The sequence below is a fragment of the Rhinatrema bivittatum genome, chromosome 4, assembly GCF_901001135.1.
Source record: "Rhinatrema bivittatum chromosome 4, aRhiBiv1.1, whole genome shotgun sequence".
NCBI lineage: Eukaryota > Metazoa > Chordata > Amphibia > Gymnophiona > Rhinatrematidae > Rhinatrema > Rhinatrema bivittatum.
Genome location: NC_042618.1, coordinates 190,947,182 through 190,973,475, shown reverse-complemented (window position 1 = coordinate 190,973,475; position 26,294 = coordinate 190,947,182). Strand labels below are relative to the sequence as shown.

Here is a 26,294-nt window from a genome sequence, read left to right as displayed (position 1 = left end):
CCAAGTACATCGCAGCAATTTACAAAAAAATCGTACATAAGTTAAGTTTCCTAAGAAATTCATATCATCATAAGTTACACAAACATAACAATGTAATGGTGTCACTATTGCTTCGAGATAAAAGTGCCTTTTTTTTTTTTTTTTAATTCGTGCCATCTAAACATCCTACTATATTACCCTTCAAATTCCTGCTTAAAAAGCCAGATCTTTAGAATTTTTTTAAAAATATAGCAGTATCAGAAATGGTCCTCATTTGTTCGGGCATGGAGCTGAGAATGAACATTCTCTAATCTCACCAACGTGTGCCTGCGAATTGTTGGAACTTCCACCCAACCCTTTTGTGATCTTAATGATCTGATTGGAGTGTATATCCGCAAAGCAGCACCCAACCAGGGTACTTTACCATACTTAATTTATGGATTTTATTTTATCCTTGCCTGTATTGGGAGCCAGTGTGGGGACGCCAACACACATTTAAAATTACCATTAAAGAAATAGCACCAAGAGAAGAAAAACCTTTTCTCAAGCATTTCATACTGAAAGTAAACTGCAAAGGAAATAAATATGCATCAGTCACTTCACACTGCTGAATCTGCTCACTGTAGCTTATGCGTGTATTGGACTAAATCAGTACTGAGAAACAAGATATCAATGGGCTTGATTTATCAAAATGTTTGTGCCAGCTTTATTTGAAAAACCCCAAAACTGGAAAAAAAGTAAAATAAAATCCTAGTATTTCCACTAGGAAAGATGTTTGAGAAAAACAATATATCATAGCTAGCTGAAACCCATAGAACATTGCAGTCAAATTGGTATGGGCATTCTAACAAGCCTCACCACCTTACTTTCCCCTTATTGCATTCTCTGTTCCTTATCCCCTCCCTTTCATCTCACCCCTTAACCTCTCTCTGTTTATCCCTCCCCCCTCACCTAGATGAACACACATACACTAAGCATTCCTCCCCTTAGCAAACTTCTCTACCCCTTTTCCTCCCCAAGCTGATTCCAGCACTCACTCCCTCTCTTATTTATTTATTTTATTTAAACATTTTTGTATACCGAACATATTGTGTACACTTCAAGTCGGTTTACAATAAAACAACAGACTGTCTTTAACGACATGTCTTAAAACAAATAAAATATAATAAATGATAAAACAAAATTAAAATGAAACCCTATAATAATAACATTAAATTATACAATAATCAGTTAAAAAATAATAAAATACATACAATCGTACCATCTTCAAACTAGTAATAGGGTTAAAATAAAAATAAAATAAAATAAAATACAATCTAGTAGTTATCCCACCATCTCCTACCATCTCACCAGCAATAACCCCCTTTCCTTCCTCATACTTTTGCTGCATTATCCCTTCTCTGACACACACAGCCAAGCTGCTTCCTCCAGCCTCTGGCCCATTTGGGCTACTGCCTTCCCCTCTTTCTTTCCACACTTGCTATAGGTCAATGCCTGCAATGCAAGAGGAATGTTTAGGGATGACCACAGCCTTGGCACCCTGAATTTCATCATCCCCCAGAGGGAGAAAGGGCACCCCGGAGTATGTAGACAATATTTAGTCCTGGGGGAATTCTTTGCTACTGCGGAGTGCAGAATATGCGCAGAATTCCCCCCTGCGCAGAATTGCCAAATTCAGCACAGAAAATAGCAGACGCAAATGAAGCATGAGAAGATGAAGGCCCCCGTGTGCCGCGAACGGAGTGTGCTCCACTCGCAGCAAATATAAAGGCCCCGGTGAGAGAGAATATGTGTGTGTCTGACAGAGGAGAGGGTTGGGAGAAAGGGGAGAGTGTGTGAGCAGGGAGAGGGATGTGAGAGAGCAGGAGGGTGTGAGAAAGAGCATGGGAGATAAATTGGGGGGGGGGGGAATGCTTGAGTGTGTGTGCCAGAGAGAGGGAGTCTATATGAGGAGATTGTGAAGGAGTGTGTATGTGTGTGAGAGATTGGGAGCTCATGTGTATGAAAAAGGGATCGTGTATATATGAGGGTGCTAGCCTGTGTGATAGGATTGTGTGTGTGAGACAGAGCCTGTGTGAAGGGGTGCGTGAGAGAGAGACATAGGTAGCCTGTGTGAGGATGTATGTGTGAGAGAGAAAGGGAGCTTGTGCGGGTGTATATGCAAGAGAGAGGGCCCTGTATGAGGGGATGTGTGTGTGCGTGCGCGAGAGAGTGAGGGAGCCTGTATGAGGGTGTGTGTATGTGTACTAGAAAAAAGGAGCATGTGTGTGTGAGAGAGGGAGGGACAGAGGGAGCCTGTGTGAGGGGCAGTACTGAGAACAGGGTCAAACTCTGGGACTGGCAATAGAGTGGATGGGGTTGAGCGGATACTGGCAGGTGGAGGAGTTGGGGCCTGAGAGGACAAAGTGGCCTGGGGAGTAGGGAGAGTGAGTGGAAGGGACTTTTCTAGAGAAATTCTGCTCAAAATAATTAACTACTCCCCTTATTAAGTATCTCTGATTTGTGTTGTAAATACCTCCCCTATTAATCTGTACTTATTGTCACCTTATACCCCAAATTTTATTTTTTGTAACTAACAATTACTTCTCTAAATGTTGAAACCCAGTACCCAGTTTACCTGTACCCTGTTAATTTCACCTGCACCCTGTTTTATCTTCTTTTTTAAAACGTTCATATGTTACTTGCGTTCCTTGTACAGGCCATTCCTAGATGATAGCCTTGCTATCATAGTTATATGTGAACCGATACGATGTGCAAACGGTTGTCGGTATATAAAAACTCTAAATAAATAAATAAAAATAAATAAATAAATAAAATTCTGCATCTTTAAGTAATAACGTTTTTCTGTATTAATTACTTAAAGACTCATGTAAATTGTGTTATTTTGACCAATTTTAAGTTTTTGTGCGAAGAATTCCCCCAGGAGTAAATATTGCAGTTCTGGGAAGATGAGGTCTGACCTCACAGTACCTCCTAGCAGCTTGGGCAGCAACAGCACTGCACAGCTAACAGGCAGAAACTGCGACTTCAGTGTATATTTATAGTCTTTTTTTTGTTCATTCAAGCAGTTGCATAATCATTAGATGTTAGGTGGAGTTACTTTTCAACCACAGAACGTGCAAATAATGAACTTTGATCACCAGAAAGACAACATCTAAAGAAGGGACTTAAGAGGTCTTGAAAGCCCAAGCATTACACCTTTTCTTGTTGGCCCAATAAATGGTATCACAATCTATAAAGATTCCATTGTGCTCCAAGCCCTGATATGGCTTTACACATCAGAAATGGGAGCTTTAAGTACTTGAATTTTTTGTTTTGGTAGTAATAGATATTTCCCTTAAGATTTCTTTCCTCTTTTTTCCTTTAATGATCCCATCTAGTTTTGTTGTGTTTTTTTTAGCAATATTTGGACTGTTAGATAAGAAAGGAAAATTAGTTTCTTACCTGATAATTTTCGTTCCTGTAGTACCAAGGATCAGTCCAGGACACCTGGGTTGTGACCCCGCACCAGTAGATGGAGACAGATTAAAACTTGTGGGCGGAGCTACATATGCTCCTGTGCCAGTCACAGCCCCTCAGTCATACGTAATGTCAAAGTAGACAAAAAATAGAACCACCAAACTAAATAACTAACCTTAACAGGGAGCCATTCAAGGACCCCCAACCGGAACAGAACCCCAAAACGAGGGAACGAAGCAATAACCGGAATAGTTAACAAAGAAATGAGCGGACTCTCCGTTTCTTCAGAACAGTACGGGCGGGATCCTGGACTGATCCTTGGTACTACAGGAACGAAAATTATCAGGTAAGAAACTAATTTTCCTTTCCCTGTACGTACCAGGATCAGTCCAGGACACCTGGGATGTACCAGAGCTAAATTACCGAGGGTGGGAAGCAGAGAGTCCCGCTCGGAGTACCCTCTCTCCAAAACCCCCAGAATTCGCAGCCTGAACATCCAACCGATAGTGTCTAATGAAGGTATGTAAGGACTTCCAGGTAGCTGCCCTACAAATCTCTTGAGGCGAAACCTGAGAAGATTCCGCCCAAGACGCAGCATGAGCTCTTGTCGAATGAGCCCTGAGACCATTCGGGATAGGCTTCCCTCGTAACACGTACGCTGAGCCGATGGCCTCTTTAAGCCACCGTGCGATTGTCGTCCTGGAAGCCGGGCCTCCTTTCTTTGGGCCCGAGAATAGAACAAAGAGATGATCCGACACCCGGAAAGGGTTAGTGACTTCTAGATAACGGAGGAGAACCCTCCGCACATCCAACTTCCGCAATTCTTTCCATTGCGGGTCCGAATATTCAGCACCTGCGAAAGCGGGAAGCTCAATAGACTGGTTCAAATGAAACGGTGACACCACTTTTGGCAAAAAAGACGGAACCGTCCGCAGGGAAACTCCCGTATCTGAAATCCGCAGGAATGGCTCCCGACAAGACAAAGCCTGTAATTCCGAGACTCTCCGAGCCGAGGTAATCGCAACCAGGAAAACGGTCTTTAAAGTAAGATCCTTAAGAGTAGACCGTTTTAAGGGTTCGAACGGAGCCGTAGACAAAGAAGAAAGGACCCAATTAAGATTCCAGGAGGAACATGGATGATGTAGTGGAGGACGAAGATGTTTAGCCCCCCGAAGAAAACGAGAGACATCGGGATGCAGGGCCAGAGAGGAACCGCGAACCTTACCCCGCAAACAACCAATCGCCGCCACCTGTACACGAAGGGTACTACAAGAAAGCCCTTTGGCTAGACCGGCCTGAAGAAAAGCCAGAATATCAGAGACGGAAGCGGAAATGGGATCTAGCCCTCGGCTGATACACCACTCCTCAAAAACTACCCAGACACGTACATAAGCCAAGGACGTAGACTGCTTTCTGGACTGCAGTAACGTGGCTACCACCGCATCTGAATAGCCTTTTTTCTTTAGACGTTGCCTCTCAAAAGCCATGCCGCGAGACAGAAGTGATCCGCATCCTCCAAACAAACGGGGCCCTGACGAAGGAGCCCCGGAAACCCCTGTAGCCGAAGGGGAGCATCCACCGACAGCTGAACGAGATCCGCAAACCAAGGGCGCCGTGGCCACTCCGGCGCTACCATGATCACGTTGGACGGGTGCAACTCTATGCGCCTTAAGATCTTGCCTATCATTGGCCACGGAGGGAATACGTACAACACGTTGGTTGGCCAAGGAAGAACCAGCGCATCGACGCCCTCGGCTCCTCGCTCCCGACGTCGACTGTAAAACCGAGGAGCCTTCGTGTTGTGCCACATGGCCATCAAGTCCATGTGGGGCAGCCCCCACCGATCGCAAATGAGATGAAAGGCATCTTCAGTCAGCTCCCATTCTCCGGGGTCGAGGTGGTGTCGACTGAGGAAGTCCGCCTGAACATTGTCGACCCCGGCTATGTGAGACGCTGCTATGGAGTTGAGATGGCGCTCTGCCCAACTCATCAGAAGCTTTGCCTCTTCCGCCACAAGTGGACTTCTTGTCCCCCCTTGGCGATTGATGTATGATACTGTTGTTGCATTGTCCGACAACACACGGACCGCCTTCCCTTGGACCAACGGGAGGAAGGCTTGCAGAGCCAGGCGCACCGCTCTGGTTTCCAGACAGTTGATGGACCACTGCGACTGGACGGAGGACCATCGGCCCTGTACCGACTTGTCTAGGCAGACCGCTCCCCAACCGGAGAGACTGGCATCCGTCGTCACCACTGTCCAGTCGGGGACCAACAGAGACACTCCACAAGAGAGATGGTCCGGATCGAGCCACCAGTGAAGACTCTCCCGCGCCTGAGACGTGAGTGGAAGTGGTAGGTGGAACTCTTCTGATACCGGCTTCCATCGGGAGAGCAATGCAAATTGTAATGGTCGCAGATGAGCAAAAGCCCAAGGAACCAACGCCAGTGTGGACGCCATAGATCCCAGAACCGTCAGATAATCGCGAACCAGCGGCAGCTGAAGACTTAATAATCGACGCACTTGACACTGAAGCTTGCGTGCACGATACGCGGACAGAAAAACCTTGCCCTGCTTCGTGTCGAAAAGAGCTCCCAGGTATTCCAAGGACTGGGTAGGAACAAGCTGACTCTTGTTGAGATTGACAACCCAACCTAAGGTCTGCAACAACTGGAGGACTCTGGCTACCGCCTGACGGCAACAGGTTTCGGACTTGGCTCAAATCAGCCAATCGTCCAAGTAGGGGTGCACCAGGAACCCCTCTCGTCGAAGGTGAGCCGCCACCACTACCATCACTTTTGTAAATGTTCGCGGAGCCGTGGCGAGGCCGAAGGGAAGAGCCCGAAATTGGTAGTGTCTGCCCAAGATGCAAAATCTGAGAAATCTCTGGAAAGACGGCTGAATTCCGACGTGGAGGTACGCCTCCGTGAGGTCTAAGGAGGCCATGAATTCGCCTGGACGAACCGAGGCAATCACTGACCGAATCGTTTCCATCTTGAAGTGTGGAATACGCAGACACTTGTTTACTCCTTTGAGGTCCAAAATCGGTCGGGCCGTGCCATCCTTCTTCGGCACGATGAAGTAAATGGAATAACGACCCGTGCCTTGTTGATTGGGAGGAACGGGGACGATTGCTCCTAAATCTTCCAGGCGCCGGAGGGTGCTTAGCACTGCCGTCGTCTTTTTTGGGCACTTGCAGGGCGACATCAGGAACTTGTCTGCTGGAGTCCGTACAAAATCTAACGCGTAACCGTGTTTTATGATGTTGAGGACCCACTGATCGGAAGTTATTTTGGCCCATTCCTCGAAAAACAAGGTCAGCCTCGCCCCTACGTTTGGAACGGAGGCCAGCGGCTGCCGTAAGGAATGGACCCGCCGTATCTCATTGAGAGGCTTTGGGCCCCGTGCTGGATGGGGTGCCTCCCTGTCTGCCATAACGTTTCCCCCGAAAGGACTGTGGCCATGAAGAAGCCCGGGAAGAAGTCGAGCGATAAGACTGACCCGAGGACCTCTGTGGACGAGATTTCTTGTTGCCTCGGAACCGGGATCTGGCCGAATAAGAGGACCGGGCTCTGGACCTGTCTTCTGGGAGTTTAAAAGCCCTGTTCTCACCAAGAGAAAGCATCAGATCATCCAACTCTTTACCGAACAATAACTTTCCCTTGAAAGGCAGAGCTCCAAGGTGAGCTTTGGAGGATCCATCCGCCGCCCAATTGCGAAGCCAAAGCAAGCGGCGCGCCGAGACAGCAGAAACCATGGATCTAGCGGAAGTACGTAGTAGATCATAAAGAGCATCCGCACCATAAGCAATGGCAGCCTCTAGGCGATCCGCCTGTGTGGCCTCTTCAGGGGAAAGACCTGCATTCGCCTGTAGAACTTGGGCCCAGCGCAAACTAGCCCGCATGGCTTAGTTGCTACAGATAGCAGCTCGGACTCCCAATGCTGAGACCTCGAAGATCTTCTTGAGCTGCACCTCCAGCTTCCTGTCCTGTATGTCTCTAAGGGCCGTGGCCCCAGTGACCGGAATCGTGGAACGTTTCGTTACCGCTGACACCGCAGAATCCACCTTTGGAAGCCGAAGAAGTTCCAGTGCATCCTCCGGCAGGGGGTAGAGCTTATCCATAGCTTTGGTTACCTTCAGTCCCAGCTCAGGAGTGTCCCACTCCCGAAACAAAATATCCGATGCCGAGAAATGGAATGGGAAGGCTACCGCTGGACCAGTGAGTCCCAGCAGGACTGGATCCATAGTTGCTCCGGGGCGAGAAACTGTCGGTGGGGCTTCAACCCCTAACTCGTTGAGAATTGCCGGAATAAGCGGGGACAGCTCGTCCCTTCGGAAAAGACGTACCACCTTCGGGTCGTCCCCATCACCGGCTTGCGAAGGTTTGCCCGGCCCCGACTGGGCAGAATTGTCCCCCGTCGCGCCATCGACCCCCGTCAGGGGCTCATCAGGCGGATCCACCTCATCTTGTGAGGTGGAGTCGGTATCTGTATCCTGCGGGACACCTCTTGGTGTCCGTTTTCTTGTCGCAGGGTCATCCCGGGATTTTTTCTTCTTTGGAGTGTCCCCTTTGGAGTGGCTATGCAGCTCCTTGCGTCTGCGGCCCTTGTATTTTAAAACTTTGCGCAGCAGGAGGGCAAAATCCGCCGAAAACGAGGACTCCGAATCTGAGGTGATCGAATCATCACCATCCGGGGACTTAGCCCCCCCGGTGGAAGCCCCCCCTGAAGACCGTTGTTGAGGCGACAACGCGGGAGGCACGGCAGAATCTCCTGCAGGTTCCTGCCTGACTTCATGAACAGAAGCCAAGATGGCCGCCGCTCCCGCACTGAGCGGGAAGGGGTCAGCTGGCGTGACAGGAACGGCGGGAGTGCGCGACGGCGACCGCACCGACCGGGAACGGACCCCCCTGCTTTTTGTAGAAGGTCCCTCCCCGCCCGGAACGCAGGCGGAACAAATCCCCTCACGGGAGAGCCGCGCGCGCGCCGAGCCGCAAGCGCGGCAAACTGTACCCCGAGGCATCCTCACAGTCGCGCGGGAACGCGAAGGAAAATTAAAAATAAAATTTAAAATTTAAAGCGCCGAAAAAAAACTCCCCTCGCCGAACCGAGGACCTATTTCCCCCCCGGCGAAGAAGAAAACGGAGAGCCGACACAAACAAAGAAAAATAAAAATACACTTTTTTTTTTTTTTTTTAAATCAAACCTGCCGCTGTCCAGGGTCCTGGGGCTCCTGCTCCTGTTGGGGGTGAGTGAACCGGGCTCCCCGGTGTCACCCCGACGCTGCTGCTTTGGCAGTTCGGGTCCTCGACCCTCAGCAGCGGCCTCAACCAGGGGGGGATGGTCCTCTCAGAACCTTCCCACCCCCCTGGGAGGCAGGACGGACAGCTTCCGTTTAACTACTCTAACCAGAATTAGAATTAAAAATTTACCTTAAAAAACAAAGTGAGCAGAAAATTAGTAAAAGAACTAAAATAACCCTGACTAAACTAAGAATCAGTCCTCAGGGCACCCAGAGGCTGTGACTACACCTGCACCACCTACTGGAGACAGAGTAAGACTGAGGGGCTGTGATTGGCACAGGAGCATATGTAGCTCCGCCCACAAGTTTTAATCTGTCTCCATCTACTGGTGCGGGGTCACAACCCAGGTGTCCTGGACTGATCCTGGTACGTACAGGGAATAGGTGATTGGATGAACTTAGTTTTTTTAACATTGCTGCGGGCATGAAACTCCTACAGGGACATCAGCCACTTGGCTCCAACTGGTGAAATACTACAGAAATCAAATATGAATGCTGTTAATACACAGAAAGAAGGGCAGCCTGGTTTTAAAACAGATGTGATTTCCAAAACAGCCATCTGCAGTGAGTATAGGACTCATTATAGTAACCTGATTAACATAAACATAAGAACATAACATGCCATACTCGGCCAGACCAAGGGTCCATTAAGCTCAGCATCCTGTTTCCAACAGTGACCAATCCAGGCTATAAGAACCTGGCAAGTACCCGAAAACTAAGTCTATTCCATGTTACTGTTGCTAGTAATAGCCGTGGCTATTTTCTAAATCAACTTAATTAATAGTAGGTAATGAGACTTCTCCTCCAAGAACTTATCCAATCCTTTTTTAAACCAAGCTACACCAACTGCACCAATCACATCCCCTGGTAACAAATTCCAGAGTTTAATTGTGCATTGAGTGAAAAAGAACTTTCTCGGATTAGTTTAAAATGTGCCACATGCTAACTTCACGGTGTGCCCCCTAGTCCTTCTATTATCCGAAAGAGTAAATAACAGATTCACATTTACCCGTTCTAGACCTCCAATGATTTTAAACACCTCTATCATATCCCCCCTCAGCCGTCTCTTCTCCATGCTGAACAGTCCTAACCTCTTTAGTCTTTCCTCATAGGGGATTTGTTCCATCCCCTTTATCATTTTGGTCGCTCTTCTCTGTACCTTCTCCATCGCAACTATATCTTTTTTGAGATGCAGCGACCAGAATTGGAAACAGTATTCAAGGTGTGGTCTCTCCATGGAGCGATACAGAGGCATGATGACATTTTCTGTTTTATTCACCATTCCCTTTCTAATAATTCCCAACATTCTGTTTGCTTTTTTGACTGCCGCAGCACACTGAACCGATGATTTCAATGTGTTATCTACTATGACGTCTAGATCTCTTTCTTGATTCATGATCGCCCCCCTTTCTGAGGCAGAGTAAGGCAATTCCATTACCCAACCTTTGGTCATACTTTGCACTATCTAATAATCGTAGAGATGAATGGCTACTTACAGGATCTACGGTAGGGAGACTGGAAAGTTTCCGCCTTTTCCTGCTTGGTCCTGGGGTAGAGGTGGAGTGATGTCCATCATCATAATCCCCTCCACTGATACTACTGGAAGGAGATGTAGCTCTTCGCCTCTTGGAGCCCATAGAATCAATGCTGTCCTACAGTGAATCAGGAAAGAGATTTATAAACAAACTTACAGATTTTGTTTCTCACCTTACATGGATCTAGTTATGAAAGGGGTTATGAAAAAAAAAGTATCAGTGACAAAGGCTCCTAAGCCCATGCTGGGATGAGACAGAGGACAATTTTCAAACTACTGTTTGGCACAAAGTCCACAGGCACATTTTCCCTGCAGAATTTGCCTCAAGTGTCAAAGTGAAGGTGCAGGTGGACCTTCACTTTGAAGCTTGCCATGGGTATAAAGTACCTGTAGACATTTGCACCTGCTTTGTTTGTGAGTATAGGCAACTGATGTAGTTTACTTGGTTTGCAGCAAAGCTTTTGATACAGTTCCACATAGGAGGCTCATGAATAAAATGAGCATCCCTGCAGTGGGTACCAAGGTGGTGGAATGTATTAGAAAGTGGTCGACTGACAGGTCGTGGCAAGTGGAATGCACTCCGAGGAAAGTGCGATTAGTGGAGTGCCTTAGGGATCAGTTCTGGGGCTTGTTCTGTTCAATATCGTAGTGAGCAATACTGCGGAGGGGTTTAGAAGGAAAAGTTTATCTTTTTATGGATGACACTAAGATTTGCAACAAAGTAGATAAAACCCTGAAGGAATTGACAAAAATGAGAAGTAATCTAAGAAAACGACAAATGGTTGAATAACTGGCAGTTAAAATGCAATATGAAGAAGTGCTGTGATATGCATTTAATGTGCAGAAATCCAAAGGAGTTGTATGTAATGAGGCAAGAGACTAAAAGTGCATGGACACAGGAGAGAGCCCTCAGAATGATAGCGACAGATGATCTGAAGATAGCAAAGCAAAGTGACAAGGCAATGACTAGGGCAGCATATAGAAAAGTATAACCACCAAGAAAAAGGTGGCAAAAATGCCCCTGTAGAGATTATTGGTGAGGCCTTATCTGGAATACTGTGTTCACTTTTGAAGGCCATATCTCAAAATCGATAGAGATAGGACAGACCAGAGCAAGGAAAGCAAAATGATTTGTGGTCTGCACCAAAAGCCATATGAGATAAGATTAAAGGACCTAAATATGTATATTGTAAAAGAGGAGTGACAGGAGAGGGAGGGGGATATTTATTTATCTATGATTTTTATATACAGACGTTCAATAAGAGATATCACATCGGTTTACAATAAGGTACAGTGGATATTTCCCTATCCCCTAAAAGGATAAAGTGACTACAAAATAAACACCATCATAATAATCAAAAAAAGTATGTGTTTCCTTTGTCAAATACATTAAATATTTATAATATGGAGATTGTTAACAGGGGATAAGAAAGGAAGGGGAAAGGTTAACACTACGGGATGCACGAAGGATATGATATGATACAGACTTAAATATCTGAAAGGTATTAATTATGTACAGGGATCAAGCTTTTTCCAATGGAGAAAAAGGTTTAAACTAGGGGTCGTAATATGAAGCTCCAAGAGGGCAGACTCAGAAACAACATCAGAACATAATTTTTTCACAGAGAGGGTTGATGCCTGGAATGCTCTCCCTGAAAAGGTGGTGCAGATAAGAACAATAATGGAGTTAAAGAGAGAGTGGGATAAAGACAGAGGTTCCTGGGTTGCCAGAGGATGGAAATGAAGAATCAGGGTAACCCACTAACCTTTGGTGTACCATTTCTGCATGGAAGTAACCTGCGCAAATGGAGAAATTACTTACCTGATAATTTCGTTTTCCTTAGTGTAGACAGATGGACTCAGGACCAATGGGTATAGCATACTCCTGATAGCAGATGGGAGACTGAGTCAAATTTCAAAGCTGATGTCAGCCTGTTAAAGCAGTTTAGTGGACTCTTAGGCCGGCCTGACGGAAAAGATGGAAATAGTCTCCGGACTAGCAGAACAGGCCGAGAGGCAGATACTGGACGGATTGAAGAGAAGAATCTTCACCCTGGAAGCCCGCGCTCCCCCAGGAGGAGCCCGCAGGAGCCGGGCCGCTGGGACTTAGGCGAAAGGAGAATCCGATGAGAAGATCAGAGGTCAAGGCAGGCAAGTCTGGAACAGGACCAAGGCTGGCACTGAAGGCGGACACGAACCAGGACCGGAACTGAAGCAGGCAACTGGAACAGGAACCGGGATCAAGGCTGGAACTGAAGCAGGCAACTGGAACAGGAACCAGGATCAAGGCTGGAACTGAAGCAGGCAACTGGAATAATTACAAGCAGGAACTCCAGAGGCACACTGTAATGATAAGCAAACTTGTTGCAAGGCAGTAAGCTGAGGCAGGCACCAGCCTTAAGTATTTGCCAGGGTCTGACTTCAGAAAGGGAGGCGGGGCATCTGACATCAGAAAGGGAGGCGGGGCGCCCAAGGCAGGAAAGGCCCTTTAACTCCTGGCCTTTCGCGCGCGTGCACACCCAGGGAGGAGGCCCTTTAACTCCTGGCCTTTCACACACGCGCGCACCCCCAGGGAGGAGGGGCTAATGCAGCGAAGGTAAGGTCCCGGTCGCAGCACTCGTGACCGGGGCCGCAACAGTACCCCCCTTCTTACACCCCCTCTTCGAAGGCCCAGGTTTACCGGGATGCTGGTGATGGAATTGGAGCAGTAGTTCCTGATCTAGAATGTTACGAGCTGGTTCCCATGTGTTGTCCTCTGGGCCACAACCCTCCCAGGCAAGTAGATATTCCCATCGTCGTTGGTGGAAGTGGACATCCAGAACCTCCTGAACTTGACAGGTTGGCTCATCGGGCACGGAAGGATCCGCCGCATCAGGAACTTGATGATGGTACCTGGAGAGGATGAGAGTTTTAACAAGGAGACATGGAATACATTATGTATACGCATCGAGGAGGGTAGGCGTAGCTGGTAAGAAACGGCCCCTACACGCTCAACTATACGAAAAGGGCCACAGTATTTCGGAGCCAACTTCCGGGATGGGATTCGGAGTTGCATGTTCTTTGTGCTGAGCCACATTCGATCTCCGGGAAGGAAGATGGGTGCCAGCTGTCGGTGACAATCTGCCCAATTTTTCATGACCCTGGCTGCTTTGGCAAGTTTCCCTTGGATGGACGTCCACAGAGATGGCAACTGCTGGGCGGATGCTTGTACTGCTGGAATTGCACTAGGAAGCGGCAGAGGTGGTCGTAACTGTTTCCCATAAACGATGAAAAAGGGTGAACTGCCTGTGGCTGCATGAGAATGGTTGTTATACGAGAACTCTGCCCACGGTAATAACTGCGCCCAGTTATTCTGTCTTTCGTTGAAGGAGCGAAGAAAAGTCTTCAAAAGCGGTTGGTGCGCTCCATCAGCCCATTGCTTTGGGGGTGAAAGGCGGTGGACAGATTGAGTTGCACATTGAACTTTTTACATAATGCCTTCCAATACCGGGCGGTGAACTGCGGCCCGCGATCAGAGACAATGTACTGGGGCAGACCGTGGATCCTGAAGATATGTTGAGTGAACAAGCTGGCTAGTTCGAGAGTCGACGATAACTTGGATAGGGGAACAAAGTGGGCCATTTTGGAGAACCTGTCTATAGTTACCCAGACGACTGTAGTCCCTTCTGAGGCTGGAAGGTCCACCATGAAATCGGTGGCGATGTGGGTCCATGGTTCCACTGGTATGGGCAACGGTTGGAGTAGACCCCAAGGCTTCCCCGTCCGCGGCTTCTGTATCGCACAGGTGGGACAGGAGTCTACGAAAGCGCGGACATCTTTCCTCAAGGTTGGCCACCAGTAGAAGCGGTTTACCAAGTCAAGAGTCTTCTCGCGGCTAGCGTGACCCCCCGTAAGAGAATTGTGGGCCCAGAGCAAGACCGCCTTTCGAGACCGTCGGGGAACCACCGTCTTACCAAGAGAACATACAGTGGTCCCAGAAAGATTGATCTTTGCGGGGTCTAGGATGTATTGGGGCTGGTCCTGCTCTTCCTCCAGCTCCGTTGAGCGCGAAAGTGCATCCGCTCGAACATTCTTGGCAGCCAGCCGGTAGCGTAGTGTGAAATTGAAGCGATTGAAGAATAGAGACCAGCGGGCTTGTCGAGGGTTTAAGCGTTGGGCTTGGGACAGGAACTCCAGGATTTGTGGTCCGTATATACTGTAACGGGATGGATGGCTCCCACAAACCATTGTCTCCACTCCTCAAAGGCGAGCTTGATAGCTAGTAACTCCTTATCCCCAATACTATAATTATTCTCGGCAACAGAGAATTTCCTGGAAAAGTATGAGCATGGCATGAGCTGACCGGAGTCAGTGCATTGACTAAGCACAGCTCCCACTGCGATGTTCGATGCGTCCACCTCTACGACAAATGGACGAAGCGGATCAGGGTGACGAAGACACGTATCCTGTAGAAAAGCCTCTTTGAGGATTTTGAACGCTTGACAGGCTGAATCAGGCCAATTCACCGCGTCAGCTCCTCTCTGAGTTAGGGCGGTGAGAGGAGCCACAATACGAGAATAGTGTGGAATGAAATGTCTATAGAAATTTGCGAAGCCGAGGAAACGCTGCACCGCCTTTAGCCCCCTCGGCCGGAGCCAGTCTCTGATGGCGGCTACCTTTTCAGGATCCATCTTGAATCCGGTGGCAGAAACTATGTATCCCAGAAAGGGAAGAGACTCTTTCTCAAAGCAGCATTTCTCCAACTTGGCATATAATCCGTTGTCTCTGAGTAACTGTAATACCTGACGGACATGTAGGCGAAGAGAAGACAAGTCCCATGAGTAGATTAATACATCATCCGGGTACACGATGACAGACGTATTCAGTAAATCACGAAGTACCTCGTTCATGAGATGTTGAAATACTGCCAGGGCATTACATAGTCCGAAGGGCATGACGAGGTACTCATAGTGCCCATCCCTGGTGTTAAAGGCAGTCTTCCACTCGTCCCCTGGTCTAATACGGACAAGGTTATATGCGCCCCGCAAGTCCAGCTTTGTGAAGATCCTGGCTCCCTGTAATCTATCCAGGAGTTCAGGAATCAGTGGAAGTGGATAACGATCTCACTTGGTGATGGCATTGAGACCCCGATAGTCAATGCATGGTCTTAGCGACCCGTCCTTTTTACCTACAAAAAAGAAGCCCACCTCTGCTGGAGATTTTGAAGGTCGGATAAATCCTTTTTCCAGGTTCTCCGAGATGTATTCGGACATTGCCCGAGTTTCTGATAGTGATAAGGGGTATACTCTTCCCCGAGGAGGTGTCGTTCCTGGTAAAAGCTCAATGGCACAATCAAACGGCCGATGTTGAGGCAGGATCTCTGCCTTAGTCTTGAAAAATACGTCGGAGAAGTTGGCATATGGTGCAGGTAGAGCGATGGTGGTGTGCAAGAGAGGGAGAACGGACACTCTCGGAACCTTCAGGCAGTTAGCGAAGCAGAAGGGGCTCCATTTCATGATCTGTAATGTGTCCCATTGGATAATCGGAGAGTGCTTCTGTAACATGGTAGGCCTAACACCACGGGGTGGGCGGCCTTTTCCAGAACAAGGAAGGCAATCTCCTCCGAGTGGATCGCCCCGGAGCGTAAAGTCAAGGGTATCGTGGAAGCAGAGATTCTCCCTGGAAGAAGTGTTCCCCGGATGGAGATAATCCGCAGCGGTACCTCCTGAGGCCAAGTGGGGATCTGTAACTGGCGTACCAAATCTTCCAGGATGAAATTGCCCCCTGCTCCAGAATCCAAAAAGGCGAGGGTCTCCAATGATCCCCCTGGGTATTCAAGTGTGATGGGTACAGTACATTGAGGAGTGGTACCAGCACAACCTAGGAGGAGCTCCTCATGAACTCCTAGGTTCTGGAGTTTTCCGAACGCTCTTTACAACGAGCGAGAAAATGGCCTTTTTGACCGCAGTAGAGGCACAAGCCTAGAGTACGGCGGCGCTGTCTCTCCTCTGCAGTAAGCGGAGTACGCCCCCAACTGCATGGGTTCTTCAGAAGCAGAATCAGGACGTGTTGCTCCTGGAGAGGGGACTGAAGATAGTGGTCTGGAGAATACAGGAGCTAGAGACGGGGTACATCGAGTGGGTCTTAGTTCTCTTGCTCTTTGTTGGAGGCGACGATCAATACGACCAGCCAAATCTATGAAGCCGTTGAGATCCTCTGGAAGATCGCGGGCGGCCAACTCATCCTTGATACGCCCAGACAGGTCCTCCATAAACATAGCCCGGAGGCTGTCATCACGCCACCCAATTTCAAGAGCAAGCGTGCAGAAATCCATGGCATAATCTGCTAAAGGGCGGGAACCCTGGCGTAACTGCAGTAGTTCCGAGGTGGCGGTGGTTAAGCGAGCCGGGTAATCAAAGGCTAACTTGAAATTAGAGATGAACTGCGAGAAATTACTGAGCAAGGGATCATTCCGCTACCAGAGTGGAGACGCCCAAACGAGAGCCTTCCCATCAAGCAACGACAGAATATACGCCACCTTTACGGCATCAGTAGGAAACTGTTGAGGAAGCAGTGTGAATCATATAAAACACTGGTTCAGAAAACCTCGGCAAGTCTTAGCCTCTCCAGCGTAACGTGACGGTGCCGGTAGCTGAGTAACTGAACCAATGTTTACCGCTGAAGCTGGTGGCAGAGCAGGCACTGGATCTGGCATGGCGTCCTATAGTCGCAGCAAGAACATCCATGCAATGCTGCTGTTGCTGCACACGCTGGGCAATTCCAGGGATTGCCTGAAGACCTGACAAATCCACAGAGTCCATGGCCTTGCAAACTGTTAAAGCGGTTTAGTGGACTCTTAGGCCGGCCTGACGGAAAAGATGGAAATAGTCTCCGGACTAGCAGAACAGGCCAGGAGGCAGATACTGGACGGATTGAAGAGAAGGATCTTCACCCTGGAAGCCCGCGCTCCCCCAGGAGGAGCCCGTAGGAGCCGGGCCGCTGGGACTTAGGCGAAAGGAGAATCCGATGAGAAGATCCGAGGTCAAGGCAGGCAAGTCTGGAACAGGACCAAGGCTGGCACTGAAGGCGGACACGAAGCCGGACTGGAACTGAAGTAGGCAACTGGAACAGGAACCGGGATCAAGGCTGGAACTGAAGCAGGCAACTGGAACAGGAACCAGGATCAAGGCTGGAACTGAAGCAGGCAACTGGAATAATTACAAGCAGGAACTCCAGATGCACACTGTAATGATAAGCAAACTTGTTGCAAGGCAGTAAGCTGAGGCAGGCACCAGCCTTAAGTATTTGCCAGGGTCTGACTTCAGAAAGGGAGGCGGGGCGCCCAAGGCAGGAAAGGCCCTTTAATTCCTGGCCTTTCACGCGCGCGCACCCCCAGGGAGGAGGGGCTAATACAGCAAAGGTAAGGTCCCGGTCGCGGCACTAGTGACCGGGGCCGCAACAGTAGCCTACGTATACCCGTGAGAATGCTCAGCTCTTCAGTATTCTCTTCGAAAAGCCAGTGTGGATCTGTTGTTTAATACTGGATTACACTTGATTGACCTTGAACCGGTTCAACTGATTATATATATGTAAAATTTGAAACTGGAGATCGCCAGTGCACTGAAACAATGAACGCCGACACCTGGGCAACTGCGGGTGTCTTGTATTAGAGGTAGGGAGTGGCTTACCCTTACTTGCTCAGTCTCTATATTTCATATCCGAGGTTCTCTATTTCTGGAGCAGCCATGGGCGGGATGCCGAGTCCATCTGTCTACACTAAGGAAAATGACATTATCAGGTAAGTAATTTCTCCATTTCCTAGCGTGTAGCCAGATGGACTCAGGACCAATGGGATGAACAAAAGCTACTCCCCTACAGGGTGGGAGGCTGCACATGGCCCACTTAGTGCTGCCCTTGCATAAGCTGTGTCCTCCCTGGCCTGAACATCCAGGAAGTAGAACTTGGAGAAGGTGTGTAGGGAGGACCATGTCACCGCCCGACAGATCTCGGCTGGCAAAAGTGGCTTGGTTTCATTACAGGAGACTGCCTGGGCCCTTGTAGAATGTGCCTTGACCTGTAGGGGTAATGGTTTTCCTGCCTCTATGTATGTTGCCTTAATTAATTCGTTGATCCAGCAGGCAATGGTCGCCCGCGATGCCGCTTCCCCTTGTTCCTTCATGCTGTGAAGAATGAACAGGCGATCAGTTTTGCGCACAGGTCCCGATCTTTTCAGGTATCTGACTATAAGTCTGCAGACATTTAGATGGTGAAGGAGACGGAGTCTTCAGAGTCCTTATGTTCATCTGAAGATGGTCTCGAGATGGATAGGTTCACGTGAAACTGGAAAACCACTTTCGGTAAGATGGAGGAGACCGTGCGCAGTTGTATGGTTCAGGGCATGAGCCTAGGGATGATTCCCAACCGGATAGTGCCAGAGTTCGGAAATGCAACGAGCTGAAGCACCAAGGATGCCACCTTCAATGTTAAGAGGCGTGGTGGCAGACCACGAGTTGGTCTGCAGGAAGTCCCGTCTAAGTAGAAATTCCATAGAGGTGCCGGCCACTTTAGGGGTGGTCGGAGTTGTTTAGCCCCTTTCCGGGAGTGGGACACATCTGGATGGGTTGCTAGTCTGACGCGGTCTACTTTTGCAGTGGAGCCGGTCAGTGTGGCAAGTTGGAGCTTGAGGGAGTTGAGTGCCAACCCCTTCTTCATACCGTCCTGCAGGAACTCCAGGATCATGGATTATTGGCTGTCTGCGAAATAATCCCGCGGTTCTTTACACCAGGTTTCGGATACTCTCCAGATCCGTATGTAAGGCAGGGATGTGGAGACCTTGCGCGTTGGTAGCAGACTGTCCATCACGGCCTTGTGTAACTGCAATTCTTCAGGCTGGGCCTCTCAAGGGTCAGGCTGTAAGAGGGCATCGAGACGGACCTACGTGAAGGATCAGGCCCTGCTGGATGAGATCCTCGTGCGGAGGTAGACACAGAGGACTCCCCGCAAGTAGTCTTCGCATGTCTGCATACCATGGTCGTCGTGGTCAATCAGGGGCGACTAATAGAGCACCACAGGGGACTAGTTTATCTTGCGGATGACTCTGCTCAGTGGTGGCCATGGGAAAACATACAATAGGTCTTCCTGTGACCAGGTTTGGACAAGAGTGTCGAGTCCCCAGGGTTGTGGTTCTCGTCTGACTGAAGGGTCTGGGAACTCGGGCATTGAGCCGGGTTGCCAAAAGATCCAAAGCTGGGAGGCCCCAGCTATTTATTATCAGTTGGAGGTCTGTGGTCGACAGCGTCCATTCCGCCGTGTCTAGGCTCTCTCTCTGCTGGAATAGTCTGCTGAGACATTATCTTTTCTTGAGAATTGGGAGGCCGAGATCCCTCGTAGGTTTATCTCCGGCCCTGTCAAGAGAGGGTCTATCTCCATAGACACGTGCCGGCTCTTGGTTCCTCCCTGGTGGTTGATGTAAGCCACTGTTGTCACGCTGTCCGACATTATTCTGATTGACTCGCCCCGGAGTCTGTGCAAGCTAGCCTGACTGCTCGAGCTTCCAGGCAGATTATGTTCCATTCCGGCTCTTTGTTCCCTTGTCCTTGGACCGTCAGTTCCTGACAGTGGGTTCCCCACCTTCGCAGGTTCAAACAAACCAGCTCGGTGGGGATAGGCTTACTCCTCTGCTTAGGTGGACTTCCTGTAGTCACCATTGGGGTTGAGCCTGAACCTCTGCTGGTATTTGGAGGTGAATTGGGTAGTCCTGGGAACAGTGGATTCCATCGTGACAGTAGAGAGCGCTGGAGCGGTCTTGTGTGGGCACTTGCTCACGGAATGATCTCTGAGGTTGATGCCAAGAGGCCGCAGGCTTGAAGGTAGTCCCATACCTTGAGGCATGCATTAGTAATCAATTGTCATGATTGTTACTTCAGTTTTCTTCTCCTTGGGGGAAAGAAAACTGTTCTGTTTGGTGTTCACATCCCATCCGAGCTCCTGCAGTAGGCTCTTGACTCTGCTGGTCGCCTGCCTGCTCTCCTCCGAAGATTTTGCCCTGATCAGCCCGCCGTCCAGGTGAGGATGAACCAGGATCCCCTCTTCCTTCTTCAGTGCTGCCGCCACGACCACCATGATTTGGTGATGGTCCTGGGGGCGGTTGCTAGGCCCAAGGGAAGCGCCCAGGACTGAAAATAGTGACCCAGTATCGTAAAACGCAGGAAGTACTGGTGATCCTGATGAACTGGGATGTGAAGATAGGCTTCGGAAAGGTCCAGGGAGGTTAGGTACTCTCCCGGTTGTACTGCCATTATAACAGCGCAGTGTTCCCTTGCAGAAATGTGGCATCCGTAGATGACGGTTGACGTTCTTGAGATCCAAGATGGGTCGGAATGACCCTTCTCTTCTTGGAAACTATAAACTAGATGGAATAGCACCCTTAAGTGTGCTGGGGCGTGGGCACCGGAGTTATTGTCTTTAGACTGAGTAGTCTTGTTACTGTGGTTTCTACTGCAAGTCTCTTGAGTAGGAGTGGCAGGGTGATCTCATAACTTTGTCTCGATGGATGCAGTGGAATTCCAGAGAGTACACCCCTCGAATGATATTTAGGACCCATTTGTCCGACGTTATATCAACCCATCTTTGGTAGAAGAGGGCAAGTCGACCCCCTAGGGCTTCTTCCTGTAGATGGGCCGGTCTCTTCTCATGTGGGGTACGACTGGAGCCTGTCCCCCGGTCCTGCTCCCCTCTTGGTGTGTCTGCTCTGGGAGGACTAGTTCCTTGCGGAGGAGCGAGGTACCTGGGGCTGCGTTCCTGTAGGGTCTAAAGCACTGCGAACTTCTGCCCTAGGTCCTTCTGGGGGAGGAACGCTGGGATCTTTTCCCTCTATCTTCCGGTAGTCGGGGCACTGGAGATTCGCCCCATTTGTTGGCTAACTTCTCCAAAGTGCTCCCAAACAAGAGAGATCCTTTAAGGGGAATCTCGTGAGATTTGCTTTAGATGTTGCGTCCGCAGACCAATTTCATAGCCATATTTGTCTTCTGGCTGCTACTACCGAGGCTATGCCTCTGATTGGGGTGCGCACTAGATCTGAGCTTGCGTCAGTGAGGAAGGATGCCGCAGATTCCATCATATTTCCGACCGAATTTGCGTCTCTCGAGAGAAGTAATCAGGCATGTGCTACCAATGCGCAGCAGAAAGCAAACTGCAGTGTCATTGCTATTGCGTCGAAGGCCTGCTTCAGGATGGACTCCAATCGTCTGTCCTTCAGGGCCGCTCCTCCCTCAACGGGAATAGTTGTTCACTTCGCGACTGCACAGGCCATAGCGTCCAGTTTCGGGAACGCAGGCGCTCCTTGGCCGCAGGTTCCAGGGGGTATAGGGCTTCCAAAGGTCGTCCCCCCCTTTGAGGTTGGCCTCCAGGGCATTCCATTCCAGGTCAATCAGTTCCTGGATGGCTTCCAACATAGGACAGTAGCATGAGGCCTTACAAGAGGGCACCAAGATAGAGTTCCTCTTTGGTTCTGCCATAGGGTCAGTGCCAGGAATGCCCAGTGTCTTCACAGTCTGAGAAACAAGGGCTGGTAATTCATCCTTGTGGAAGAAGTGAAGCATGTTTCGGTATGGCTCCATCCCTGGGGGAATTTCTCCTTCTTCCGGGAAGTCACTCTCCTTACTGAGGTGTCTGGGTCCCTAATAGGGAAATTCTTGGTTAGGCGAGGCCTGTCTCGAGGCATCCAAGTAGTGCCGGGGGGATCTTGTGCTCCAGGCCTGGATTGAGCCTGGTGCGCAGCAGAGGCTGTTCACAGCCCTTTGAAGAATTCCACCCAAAAGGAGGTCCCTGGGTCTATGTTGATCCCAGGGGAGGGGTGGAGTTATGCCCCAGAGGTGTCCTCCTGTGGGAAGGCTGTGCTGAGATACGTAGGTCTGGGGATCAATCCTCAGTAGTTTCGGACCCCTCAGACAGTGGTGTTCAGTTCCCCCTGGGTTCTTCGCCCTGCAGGCATAGGCAGAACTTCAATTCAGTCTGCGCGGCTCTTATGAGGCAGCCTGTACAAAGAGAGGGTCTTCTGGTGCCATTGAATCTATGTCTAGGCACACAAGTTTCACTGCATGCGAGAATTTGTGCGCAGCTGTAGTTATCCGCTCGGCATTTGTGCATGGCCGTAGATATACGTTCGGTATTTGTGCGCGTCCGTAGTAATGCGCACGGTAATTGTGTGCGGCTGTAGACATGCGCACAGCAATTGTGCGTGGCCGTAGGTATGCGCACGAAGAGAGTTTGTGCGCGGCCGTAGTTATGCGCCTGGGGGGCCTCCGGTGTGCGCGCAGCCAACTTGTGCATGCCACTATGCGCACAGCTATGCGCAAGACTCTATGGGGCGCGCACAAGTTATGCACATAGGCCGCCGGAAGATCCTGCGCGTACCACTGAGGGGGAGGGAAGATGGAGCCGATGACCACCGCATGTAAGATGGTGCCCCCCCTTTAAGGGTCTCCACGTGTGTGGACCCTTGACCCGGATCGGGGTCTAGCCTAACCAAGGCTGCTCAACCCGATTGGAAATCCCTCTTTGACCCGCTGGAAGCAAAGTCGGTACGGCGATCCGAGTTCTGGAGACCTTAAAGTAAAGTTTCCTTCTTACCTGGTCTCCTAGCTTACCGCTTGTATATCGGTCTGCAGCTGCGGGGGGAGAGGGATTTTACCTTCACCACCGCGCTCGGTTGCACACCTGCTGCCTTTCAGCCACTCTGGGGGCTAAGTCCACGCCGGGACTAAGGCACACCTCTGAGGGATATCGGAAATCACCTCAGGCATTCTCGACTGGGGGAGGGACCCTTAGGTTTCACTGCAGGAGAGCGGAGCTCAATCTTAAAGGTACATTTCTTTCTTTTTGTTGTAGATTTCATTTTTGCTGTAATTGTTAACACTAGAATAGTGTGGAATAGTGTCCGCATCTGCTATGGGAGACGGAGAAATACTGAAGAGCTAAGCATGCTCATGGGTATATGTAGGCTAAATCTGAGTCAGTCTCCCATCTGTTATCAGGAGTATACTATACTCGTTGGTCCTGAGTCCATCTGGCTATACGCTAGGAAAGTAGCTATTACAATCCTAAACAAAAGGCATGGGGGTAATCTGCACAGAATGGCAGTTTCAAGCAGCCAGTGGTGCATTCAAGGAATCTATCTAGGCATATCTTAGAGCCAACAATAAATGTTCAACAGATAACCGCTAGTGCACTTTAAAACAGTATACTTGTGAATTTGTACTTCATTTAGAAACAATTTCCAGGACTTTGTAGCATATTTATGACATTTGGATTTTTAAATATGCCTCCTGCATCCCCCCTTAGTAAACTCCAAGGAGGATTCCCCCACCCCCTTTAGGTGATTTGAAATTTCCTGTGTCGCCCTTCCCTTGAAAAGTTTGGGGACCCTGCCATAGGCACAAAATTGGAGAAAACCTTTTTTTCTATTTTCCCTCAGAATCACCTCTCTGTGAATTTCGGTTCATCTTCCTCCCTGTCATCTTGTTTCTCCTCTCTCCCATCTCACATACGTCTATGTTCTCTGCTTTAAATCCTTTTCTTTTCTTGGTATCTCTTGTGATCTTTCCCCTCCCTCTCTCCATTATTGCTGATCCTTTCTAAGGAGCAGGCTACATTCTCTTACTTTATACAAAAGATATTTAGCTGCTGCTGATTTGAGGTCTGTGAACTAGAGGGGGAGGAGGGTGAAGCAGAAGATGTAAAGAAAAAAGCAGCACCTTTAGGAAGAGAATAGAAAAACAGGCCAGAGTAAGACAAGACTGAAATGAAAAGTAACAGAAAAGACAGAAAGTTAAATGGCGAAAGGAAAAATGAGAAAGGTGCACACAAAAATGTTTGAAAACATTTTTAAATGAACATTTTTAACTGAAAGATATTTGTCCATAACTGTCTTTTGCACATACCAAAGTAAAAGCTATGCCAGTTTATGTAAACAGAATATTCCTTTCCTTTTCACTAGCAGGCCTGTAACACAGTAAATGACAGCAGAAAAAGACGTTAAGTATTCTATCCAGTCTACCCAGCAAGTTTTTTTTTTCCTTTTAGGGTAACAAATGCCACACTGTGCATATTAGTCTCATGCTTGAAACTAAATTAATGCAATCAAATGTACCCTTTGCCTTCTGCGAGTCTAAAGATGGGAAACTTACCAAAACATTGCCTCAATTTCCCTACCCACTTTTCTACCCTCAGCAGTCTCTGCCCCTCTTCCCCCAGACAGCATGACCAAGTGGCTCCGGGTACTCTCTATCCCATGGGCTCTGCCAGCCCATGGGATAGAGAGTACCTCCTTTCTGGCCCATCCCTCACTGCTGCTAGGTGACTGGCAGGGATCTTCACTGATCAGTAGTCTCTTGCCGCTTACATAAGAAATACCATACTAGGTCATTTCAGTGGTACACGAAGCCCAGCATTCTGTCTTCAACAGTGGCCAATCTGTGTTGCTTAGACATAGTACCCAAGAAATCCTAATGGGAAGATCAATTCCTTCTTGTTCACTTCCAGCTCCTAGCAATAAGAGTTGGCATCCCGAGAGCCAAGTGGTTAATAATGGAGAAATTACTTACCTGATAATTTCGTTTTCCTTAATGTAGACAGATGGACTCAGGACCAATGGGTTTAGTGTGTTCCTGATAGCAGTTAGAGGCGGAGTCAGATTTCAATCTGATGTCACCAGCAGTACATATACCGCTGCAGGAAGCTCTGCTCTTCAGTATTCACTTTGAAAAGCAATTGTGGATGTGTGTGTGTCTAGATAATTTGATTAACTTGATTAATTGATTAATTTGAATAACTTGATTAACGTGATTAACTTGAATTGATGTGGTTTATAGCTGGAGACCGCCAGTGAACTTAACCAAGAAACGCCGACACCCGGTAACTATGGGTGTCTTAGAGGAAAGCGTGGCTTACCAGTGTTGGTCTTGCACTCGGGGATTGTCACCCGAAGTTCCGTGTTTGGAGGCAGCTGTGGGCGGGATACTGAGTCCATCTGTCTACACTAAGCAAAACGAAATTATCAGGTAAGTAATTTCTCCATTTCCTAGTGTGTAGTAGATGGACTCAGGACCAATGGGATGTACAAAAGCTACTCCCGAACCGGGTGGGAGGCTGCCCATGGCCCACTTAGTACTGCCCTTGTGAATGCTGTGTCCTCTTGAACCTGGACATCTAGGCGGTAAAACCTTGAGAAGGTGTGAATGGAGGACCATGTCGCCGCCCGACAGATCTCTGCAAGTGACAGCATCCTGGTTTCCGCCCAGGACACTGCCTGGGCTCTAGTGGAATGGGCCTTGACTTGTAGAGGCGGAGGCTTGCCTGCCTCTATGTAGGCCGCCTTGATTACTTCTTTGATCCAGTGGGCTATGGTTGCCCGCAAGGCCGCTTCCCCTTGTTTCTTCCCACTGTGAAGGACAAATAGGTGGTCCGTCTTTCGTACGGATTCAGACCTTTCTAGGTATCAGACTAGGAGTCTACCGACGTTAAGATGGCGAAGACGGCGAGATTCTTCTGAGTCCTTGTGCTCATCTGGAGATGGCAGTGATATGGTTTGGTTAGATGGAAGTGAGAAACCACTTTTGGGAGGAAGGAGGGGACGGTGTGTAGCTGTATGGATCCCGGTGTGAACCTGAGGAACGGTTCTCGGCAGGATAGTGCTTGAAGTTCGGAGATGCGACGGGCTGAACATATTGCCACTAGGAATGCCTTCTTCAAGGTTAGGAGTCATAGTGGCAGACCTCGGATAGGTCTGAAGGAGGCTCCAGCTAGTACTAGATTGAGGTTCCATATGGGTACTGGCCACTTTAGTGGTGGTCGAATCTGCTTGCCCCTGAGAAGTATGCCTGAACAGAAAACCAACATGGAGAAGGAAATCCCCAGAAGCCTCTGCGTGTCTTTGGCCTGCCTGGGCTGAATGGACTGAGTGACTTTCTGAGCATGGATATCTGTAGAGGCAGGCAAGCTGGCACCAGACAGGTGATGTCTATTCATAGAGTCACCACAGGGGA

The 26,294-nt window shown here is 49.0% G+C and overlaps 1 protein-coding gene across 6 annotated transcripts in view; it reads right to left on the bottom strand.

Annotated features, from left to right (window-relative positions):
• PBRM1 (polybromo 1) overlaps positions 1-26,294 on the bottom strand; it is a 355,730-nt gene that overhangs the window by 318,879 nt on the left and 10,557 nt on the right. For all 6 annotated transcript variants that reach the window (XM_029599448.1, XM_029599445.1, XM_029599446.1 and 3 more), the window contains exon 2: positions 10,235-10,390. In XM_029599448.1, coding sequence (XP_029455308.1) covers positions 10,235-10,375 — 141 coding nt within the window. In that variant the 5' untranslated portion in view covers positions 10,376-10,390. The remainder of the gene's footprint in view (positions 1-10,234; positions 10,391-26,294) is intronic.